Here is a 10149-nt window from a genome sequence, read left to right as displayed (position 1 = left end):
CTAAACACCGTGTCTGTCTCTTATAATCTTTGTCATTTGTGCTTGGCATCTGAGATGTGTTTTGAAGTCAGGTGCATCAAGTGTTTCGATTATTGAATTAGCCTGATCATGTTCACAGTTTGGTTTGAGAAAGTGCATCTAATGCATCAGCTGTTGTAAGTTGACTGATATCCACAATTACCTTTTTTTGGGAGTATCCATTGCTTTCTATTGAATAAACTGAACTAAATCTGTGTATTCCTCATACTGTACATATCCCAGTCTTTGATCAAGGATTGAAGCTACACCATGTTGAATATTGTCTTGGACACTCACACTAACTTAATTTATTCTGAAATCACTTATATTTTAGAAGGTACTAATTATTAAGTAAGTGAAAAACATCGTAGTTACAGGCACTAATGATGTTTTAAGGGCTTTGTGTGTATATAGAGTCACATTTAAGAATGAAAAATATGTGCCAGTTTGAGAATTCCTGTTTGAACCTCCTACCAAGTTAATTTAGTGATAGTGTGATGCAATTATAGTTTTTTACATTGAAATATAAACAAGCTCTCTATTGAAATGCAGTATAACACGGGTATGTGAACAATGCACTATAAGCTATAAATCAAACCGTGAAAGAATTACATTTAATCTAATATGAACTCTACCTTAATAATAATATAAATGATATCTTTCTTTAATTCAATTGGCACTAGCTATGTGCATATTGCTAATATAATTCTGTATTTCCATATTTAATGATGCATGCTTTTCATGGTGAATTTTACTTAGAAAATGTCGTCTTTAATGAACCTTAGAAAAATCTCTAATAGGCATAATCTCAGAAAATGTAACTTCTTTATTTAAAAGGTTCTGGGGCCAATTTTGCTGAGTGCAGTACTTAAAATCCAATAGCTGAAGTCTTGGGGAACAAATGTATCTATTTGCAAAGGAAGAATGAGCAAATAGATTGTAATTCAAATGGCAGGGTACAGCAGTACTGGACTTCAAACTGCAAATGCTTTCATAATTCCTGTGAGAGGGAGTATGCATGCACATGCACACTTCATTTTATTAGAATAGAATGGCCTTAAACAGCCTTAAAATGGAGCAAACTAGCTTAGGCAGATGCACTACATGTTAAATATAACAATCGTGAAATGTTGCCAAAATCTCCCTCAAGCAGAACTCAATAATTATTATTAATCATAACAAAAATAGTGCTATGCAAAGTAGTTTAAAGTTTCTCTTTTGATCAAATGCACTAGACTTTTGATATGAAAAAAAGTATCTCCATGCATTTGGACATGTGTGACATGAAGTGTGTGATTTCAGGATAAAGATATGATTTCCAGAGAAAGGTGTTCGATGAGGTTCTGCACTGGTTGAGTGGACAAATATGCTCTCCCGGGAAACCGTCTGTGCTTTGCGGTTGAATTAAACTCATGCTCTGCTGTTACATCTCTTTTCTCCCTTTCCTGTCTATCTACAAACAGTATACGTGCACACATACACACACACACACACACACCTACACACACACGTGCACACACACACACACACACACAGAGAAGTTTTAAATTAGCTGCACATTGTGAGTGGTGTTATTCTCTATGCAGCTGTGTACAAGCACACTGTCGTTCAGTTGCTATTTAAACTCAGAAATCCATGACTGAGAGACACAAACACTGGACTCGAGCCCGAGGAGGAAGACAGGACTGAAAAACTCTGCTGAGAAAATGAGAATAAATGGATGTCAATCTCCATGTGGAATTGGTAACCAATGATCCATTAAGGCAGCCTGTCCACAACAGACAGACAAAAAAGCCTGAATTAGAAGTGCCTGACATTTCAGTTAATTGCGCTAACCATGTCAGCTCCACAGTAGCTGCAAACCAGGTTAAGTCTTAACCTTCTATTCACCATATAAAACAGGAGCAAAGGCCTTGTGCAGGGCTTATGAATGCAGGGATCACTGCTTGCAAATGATGCATACATTACTTGAAATATTGGAGTGAATTTACATTTGATGAATGAGTAAATAAGCACAATAGAATTGCTTCAAAACATAAAAAAACATAAAGTTGTATCATTGAAAAGGGGACAGAAACCAATAGGATACAGCAGATATACAGGCTTAAATGAATTGGCAGTGAAGGAGAAAAGTGTCAAGCCTCTCCCACTGACTCAACAAAAGGAAGCACAACTTGCTGTCATGAAAGCAAAAGCTTTATTCATGTTTGAAATTACACAACTACCACAAGGAAGACTTTTCAGTCCAGGGTGTAGTCTGGTTAGAAAGTAACACTAAACATCTTTAATACATTAGAATCACTGCCACAAATCATTGGTCATGACTTTTTCAGTTTCAGAATCACATACAATAGAAAAGAGAGAAAACAAGTTTTGAACCCTGTTGAACAGAGCTGGAAATGTACAGTTCTGAATACTGAAACCTCTATGCATTACAGTTTTTATAGTGATTTTTTTTTCTCTTTTTTCTGCATGATTTAGTAACAAGATGAGCAACATTCAAAATGTTTTTTTTTCTTCTTCAATATTTACAACAGTTTCACTGTTTGGTGTTAATTTATCAACAATGTTAATCGCACCCCCTCGTAAAAGCCACAGACCAACAACTTCTTCTTCACCCCCCCCCCCGTCTTGTTTTCATGGTATTAATATTGTTATCATTTTTTATTTTTGTCATTTTAAGTTGCAGTACAGCAACAGCATTTTATTAAAAGATTAAAATATACATTAGATTACATAGAGGATGTAGAGTTTACAGTGTTACAGGATGTAATCAAAATAACTATAAAAACATTAAATAAGGGCAAAGGAAACTATGGTGGTGATATTGTTTAGAGGTAGTAAGTGAGCACTCTAAGCTACAGAAATGTTGGAAATTATTGTTTTTTTGTGTGAATTTGAATGAGGTAATAAAGCTGTGTTTTGATTTGTGGGATGTATAATTACTCTTGAGCTATATTATGTACAACTTTTCCTGTGTAATGGGGCCTGCTCATGTGCGCCATGAAGGAATGATATACTGTGGGGGATTTGTTGATAAGCAGTACAAAAAAAAAAATGTTTACATATGTACATACTAAACATCAAATGATAAAATATGGAATGGTGTCATGTTATAGTCAAGCAATCAATTACAATTCTTTATGTTCCAGAGTTTGAATAGCCATTTCCTTCTACTAATGTACACGGCTGTAAGGCAAAAATAAATCTTGAAAGTAACTACAAAGCTGCCATTGAGCTGTCAACAGTAGCATTGTTGAGTTGCTGGACAAGATTGCATTCACATTACAGTCAAAGAAACAGCTGCTTTAATCTATGTATTGTAAGAACTGAAAGAGAACCCAATTATCAAAATGGGAGTAGCAATTAAAGCAAGAATCAAACAAATGGCTGCATTTAAAATGTCAAATGAAATGTGTGAATGTCATCAAGTACTTTAAGTTCAGAGGAGCTAATTATCCTGAAAGTTTACTGAGTGCCACCTCAGAGCTGTTTTCTGTTTGTACATGTGTGTGCTTACCCCTACGACAAACAAATAAGAGCATGATGATCACATCTGATTTATGTAGACAGAAAGAAAACACTGAACGATCAGGAAACACTGGTGGGTGTTAATGATGATGTCATTTGTGTGTGGCAAGTTTTAAGGTACAGGACAAACCAATCTGTTGGGAAAAGTAGTTTTTTTTTTGTATATCCTCTGCAGTCAGTGAAAAGAGTCCATGCCCAGTTTGAGGCGAAGATGCATTAACAGCGGATCAATTCGAGGTATCGGAGTGCACACTTCCGGGTCCTTCTGTCGGAGATATTACAGAAGACGGAGTCGGTGCATCTTGCCATCCCCCATTAGCCTGGGACACAAACGGAAAAGGTTGAGATTACAATCACATTCTCTGCAATATGAGCTTGGTACATTTTTATCCCCAAAATGTAACACAACACAAACTAGATTCTGGGTGCACTAATGTGTCAGCTGATATCAACGTGTTTTACATACACCGGCGCTGTGTGATAAGTCTTTGCATTACAGTAGCATCAGCATCTTGGAAACAAATTTGTCTCGTGTCCCGACCAATAGGAGCAGTCCCTGGAATCAGTGTCTAAGCAGATTTCGGCAGCAGGCCGACAGCTTGTCGCTACATATTCTCCTGTCAGTCAAGAAGAGGGAGGGCTCGGGCCGAGTGAGGTGGGGGGAGCTGAGTGAAAGTGACAGGGCAGGGCCTCTCCAAGAGAGCCAGTCTTAGCCAGCTTGACTTTGCTTTGCTCCAGGCATGACCTAGCCTTTACTGGATCCTTCTACGTCACCACCAACAAAGCTAAAGGTTAGTCTATGCTAATATATCTGTGTGGAACTTTTAAGGTTTGTTGCTACAACATAGGAGGTTTGCCACAATTTGACTTCTTCAAAATATTGTATTTATTACTATATTTTCTTCCGATTCTCTCTTGTCGTGGCTGCTCAGTGCCGTGAGTTGCTGTTTTAGCAGGGATCATGCTGAGCTCTGGTGAGCCAGTAGGCACAGGTCTCCACGGCGCATGGAAGTGAGAAACCTTGTGAGAAAGTGAAAAACGCTTGATCCTGGTAGGAGCTGACATGTCTGAAGAGCTTATAGCAATAAGGCTTCAGCAAAGCCAACATGACACCAAAAGCACTGAATGCTGGCAACAGCCCCCACCATTTGTTTACATGAAATGTGTTAATTCTTTTTTGCATGAATATATTTCTTTTTTTTCGAGTAACACTGCTGTAAATAGAATACCCTATTTTTGATGATTGAGTTTCAAATAATATTAGAATGTAAATATGCGTGCCTTTTACCCAACAGGCATAACAGTGTAAAGAGAGCAAAATACTGAGGTTCTGTTATAGTGCAGAGAGAGAGAGAGAGAGAGAGAGAGAGAGAGAGAGAGAGAGCTGTCTGATACTATTGCTCTCTCTTTTCCCTTTCTCTTCATCCTCCCTCATCAACGAAATTAATCTTTACTCTGATGGCCTCAGATTGTGAGCTGCTTTACAAAAAGGAGCCATATCAAACCTCATCAAGGAAGATGGAAGTCATGTCTGGAAAATGCTGCGGGGGGATCACATGTTCGTATTTTATCGTGAAGATAAGGCTATGGAAAATACCGTGAAGCATTTCAAAACAGCTAAATGCGACAGATACCGTGTGGAGAAAAAAAAAGCACCTTTTTTCCATCTCATTTTTGGTTTGAGTCACACAAAGTATTAAAAAATGTTTATTAAAGTAAAGCTGAAGATTGCTCTGTAATGTGATTTTTTTTATTCATTTTTTTTATTCATATCAGGAAACAAAGTGACAAGATGCTATGTCTGCTATGGGAAAACATATGCAAGGTTATGTCTCTCTGTACCTGCCATGTGTATAGTAGAATATAATATACATTCATTAGCTATAATTTAAATATAACCGTGCAGCAGATATGTAACCGTTAAAAGCTTTACTTACAGTTAACCCATGTGGACTATACATTGTGTTCCTCCCAAGAGCATCATTGTATCCTGCCGTCTGACTGATAACATGGCGCAGGGTATCCACCTGAGGGGACAGACAAGGTGGACAAGGTGGTCAACTCAGTGTCTCAAAGCAGGTCAACACTAACTGTAAACATGCTCAGTGAAGCAACAGATACTGACTAGTGTGAAATCACAAAGGGAATCCTGAGACAGCACATTTGTAACGCAGCTAATAGATTTTCTAATGAAACAACAAGGACACACTGACATTACTAGCATGCTCAAAATCTATTACATTTTCTATACTGGCTATGGAATAATAAAGAAAAGCGTTCACGACAATCATACAACAAATACACTATGTATGTTTTAACTTTTATTTTTTACTTTAATCATGAATAAGCATAGGTTGTTGTTTTTTTTTTTACATGTGTGTCATTTGTGCAGCTGCGTTAAACTTACAGAATGGAAGACATCAACAACAAACAATAACAAGATGAGACAGGAAGATAGCAATATAGAATACAGGAAAAAAGGGGGAAAACACAGTACCAAAAACCCAATACCAACCCAAGAGTTCAAGTCAAAGCCAAATGCATTCACAAAATGTTTTACTTAAGGTGTTTGGAATAGTAACCAGGAAATTGCTTTGCGGCATGATAGCAGTGGGGTGGGATTATATTTTGGCTGCCAAAATATTCCATCCAAAGCGAAATAGTCAGTAAACACTTTAGTCAATCGGAGGTTATAGAAGGCCTCGCCGTGGTAATTTGAACTGCTGTATGAGCAGCGTGTTTTTCTTCTTATTTTCTATTTTTGGCTTAATGTGCTTCAGACTGCACTGTGGATGGCTCAGTGCACAGGCAAGACAAGGACAGCTCTCTGCACTGGTAGTCAGCAACTGTCCCCGATTGTTGATCCTACCTGTGACTGTACATTGGCTCCGACTTGTGCCCCTTGGTAAGAATCCCCATTCAGACTCTGCATGCTCAAGAACATGTCCCCAGAGTTTGGGAGGTTAAAAGAACCTGAAGAACCTGGAAAGGGAGGATGTAAGTAGCTGAATACACGAGAAGGCTATAAAGGGAAAACACAGACACGCACACGCACAAACAATGCAGACGCACACACACACCACGCACGTGTCTGCATACACAGACCCGACTCAAGCAGACAGATACACTAAAGAAAGACTCCCATAAAGCAGGCAACTACGAGGTGAAGGAGAGAAAGCAAGGGAAGCAAAGAAACAAACAGAAGAGGACAATATGCAGAAGGACTGAAGAGGATCTTTTTGTTTTTTTTACAAATGCAGTAGACTCAAATGAAATGAAAATCACACGACACAAGGGGAAAGGGGCAGTTCTATATGTGGTTGGTCGCTTAAGCTCCCAATTGTTCCACATCACCTACTTCCAATCTAACGTTGGCAGGGAGGTATCACATGGTAAATGACAAGGACAATAAGAAGCTTATGAAAAGACCAGTACCAGTAAACATGTTGGTTAAAAGAGTGTTTTTGCTCTCTGCAGAATCCAGCTGAAACTCTTCATCTTTCATCTGGAATCCTGGGTGCAAGAAAAAGGGACCACTTCATAAGCTTACCACATCCCGACGCAGGTCAACCTAGTCCAAACTCAGCATGACATTACTCATTAAACTGGACTAAACACACCCTCCTTTTAGGCTTCCTCTTTTTACATGACTCTTATTCAATATGAACTGCATATAATGCCATTTTGATATAATACTATTACTGTAGGGTACAATGCTCCCAGCAATAATGTGTCATTTCATTTAGCACAAAAAACAGCACTACCATTCAGTGGCACTACATACATTACAAATGACAGATAGTTGACAGAAAGTCAAGGGAAAACAAATCCCACTGGCATCTTTCTGAATTCTTGTTTTTTATTTTGCCAAAAATACATGTGTTCTCGGTTCACAAGTCAGGAACGCTCTCTTTATGCATGAGTTTGCTTGGCATCAACTGTCTTATAGACAGGAGACAATGTGATCCCCAAGCTGGGAGCAGAGCCTGTCACTCTTGCCTGTGTGAATCGTGCATGAGAGAGTGAGGCAGGTAGGCATCAGGTTAAGGGCTGAGATAGAGGGCAGATATTTAGTTTTTTGTCTATATGCAGGAGTGCCTACCAGAGTTAGGTGTGGTAGGGGAGTTGGCCTGGCTGTTCTGCACTGCAGTGGCTACAGCGTGTGCTGCATTTACAGCAGTCTTGGCGGCATACAGGTTGGCTTCTTCCTGAAACTTGCCGATATTTTTCTTGTACCGGATCCTTTTGTTGCCAAACCAGTTGGATACCTGTGTGGTAGAGCAGAAGGAGGAGGAGCAGAGGAGTCAGACGTCAAGCAGCCACGACACCGTGCACTGAGCAGTGTGATTGTTTCAAGATGTCATGTTTGGGTCCATCAAGTACCCAATTCCCAGCCCCTGCAGTAATGTCCGCCGGGTACACAAGCTAATTAAGCCATAATCAGGAGCCACTTGTGTCTTCTCATGGATGGGAGCATGACATGCTCTCAGTTCTGTCTCCTGACAAAACTAAAACACAAGGGGCTCCTATTGCACAGACGCTTAAGTAAATGTATTATATATAACTATATATATATATATTTCTCATATCAGGGATGACGTGATCGAAATCCTAACATTTCTCTCCATAAAATACATAAATGTTCATATTTTACCCTCTAAAGAATGCTCACTGATTCCAGATCAGTGAGTCTAGGTGATTGACACCTTATGCAAACAATTACAATTAATCAATTTAAGTGATTCAATATTACAGGGCAAAGTAATATAAAGCAGCACGTCAAATTTCACAATAACAGAAAAAAGTTAAATGTATATCTGTGTCAAAAATTTGGATTAAAGCATGCATACCACCTTATAATCTAACAAACAATCTGCTTTATTAACGGCTGGCCTGCGTAACTGTACGTAAGTGCTTTCATTCTTTTAAATAACAAAACAGCAATGAAACACTTGTTTTTATGTGTGTGTGTGTGTGTGTGTGTGTGTGTGTGTTTGTGCTCAGTGATCCTGAAAGCAACTTCTGCTTGTAATCATCAAAAACAAGAGTTAGAAGGTGAAGACCTGCAGACATGTGAAGCAGTAAACACAGACTATCAGGTCAGTCAGTGTTAATTGATGTGTGAAAGAAGAGAGAAATATTTTACCGAAGTAAAATGTAACTCTGAAGGCAGGAGGAAGTATTGACTTCAAATGAATGTCTGAAATGCTAATTTTGTTGAATCAGTCAGACGCTGAGAAGTTGTATGAGGGGTGAACCGTATGTGTGAATGCTGGCTCTGCAGTAACAGTGGAATAATAATGACACGATGCTTGTTTTTAATGGTTCTATAAATTAGAGTGTCTTGTCGCTGGGCTGCTGCCCCCCTTTCAGGCCCTGCAGCCCACGGCTGGACCAGCCAAAGAGCAGCTGCCCCTAATGACGCTTTATTTAATTTCCACCCATGTGCTTAAATTTTAATATCCCCAGCAGCCCGCCAATGCTGTGGTGTAAAAAACTGACTGGATTTGCAGGACATCAGATCATTTCTATCCTGCATGTCTCTGTGCTCTAAATCTTTAATATCTAGGCAATTAAAATTAATGACCATTCAGGCGAGGCCCACTGTTGGCAGGGTTTCCTTGACATCAATTGTTTGATGGGTTTACCTAGAGGTTAAACTAACAAGCAAGGTTTAATTGGAAGCAATGAAAGCCCTGGCCATCATCCTTTTTACTTAACCTGCTTATAGTGGATTGTAGAGCCAAAGACAATGCAATATTCTCGCTCTTTTAGACAGCTCACACAGTGCCTACACACCCCTGGAAATCATAAAGAAATGTTTTCTAAAGCTCATCCGTCTGTTTAATTTAAGAAAATGTTCATGCAAACAGTGTATTAAACAGAACTGCATATATTACAATGTCAGATGGGGTGTTTTTACAAGAAGACATATTTGTATCAATAAGTCTGAAAGTTGACAGTGGTAGATAGACACTAGTATACTTTTTTTGTATACTACAGTTGAAAAATAAACTTGAATCTGCTCTTGTCCTTTTTCATGAAGTGTGTTATGACTGTATTCTGCCACTATATGGTGTTACAAGCCTGAGACTTCACATCCTCTGGACGTTACAGCAGCCTCCTCAGCTCGAGCACATTTCTCTCCTGCCCACTGAACTCTGGCTTCAGTGATTCTCGGGTTCAGCTAAATATTGAACAAATGCACGGCACTGTAAGGTGTGGAGCACAACCCAATCTACAGAACTAATTCCCTTTTATCTTGTGGCAGGCCATGCATTCAATTGACTCCTATGTGTGGTGAGATTGAATTACCTGACATCAGCAGCCTCAAAGGCAGCGATTGTATAATGACCATGCAGGCTCCTTGCAAGAACACGATACCGCTGCCTTCATTGCTGCCCACTAGAGAGGCCGTGGAGCTGTGGTTAATAATTCAAACTATTTCACCCTATTTCAGGTCAATGCTCCTCGTAAGTCAATGTAATGCGATGCACAATCTGTCTATGATCTCAATATATCTGAGATTACAATGCCTGAAGCTTTAAATACAAATACAAAAGGTGGTCTCACTTGCTGTGATACCATCAATTATACAAG

At 39.1% G+C, this 10149-nt stretch overlaps 1 protein-coding gene across 9 annotated transcripts in view; it reads right to left on the bottom strand.

Moving 5' to 3' along the window:
• Positions 1 to 2192: 2192 nt before the first annotated feature.
• The window catches only part of pbx3b (pre-B-cell leukemia homeobox 3b), a 57829-nt gene continuing 49872 nt past the window's right edge, over positions 2193 to 10149 (bottom strand). For 4 of the 9 annotated variants that reach the window (XM_031848938.1, XM_031848936.1, XM_031848937.1 and 1 more), the window contains 5 exons: positions 7652 to 7817; positions 6985 to 7062; positions 6419 to 6531; positions 5487 to 5576; positions 2193 to 3869 (listed from right to left, as the gene is read on the bottom strand). In XM_031848938.1, coding sequence (XP_031704798.1) covers positions 3777 to 3869; positions 5487 to 5576; positions 6419 to 6531; positions 6985 to 7062; positions 7652 to 7817 — 540 coding nt within the window. In that variant the 3' untranslated portion in view covers positions 2193 to 3776. The remainder of the gene's footprint in view (positions 3870 to 5486; positions 5577 to 6418; positions 6532 to 6984; positions 7063 to 7651; positions 7818 to 10149) is intronic. The other 5 variants (XM_031848940.1, XM_031848942.1, XM_031848943.1 and 2 more) reach the window with 2 other exon arrangements.

This window comes from Anarrhichthys ocellatus, unplaced genomic scaffold, assembly GCF_004355925.1.
Source record: "Anarrhichthys ocellatus isolate YVR2014 unplaced genomic scaffold, GSC_Weel_1.0 scaffold9, whole genome shotgun sequence".
NCBI classification, from domain to species: Eukaryota; Metazoa; Chordata; class Actinopteri; order Perciformes; family Anarhichadidae; genus Anarrhichthys; species Anarrhichthys ocellatus.
This window is presented reverse-complemented; position numbering and strand designations above follow the sequence as displayed.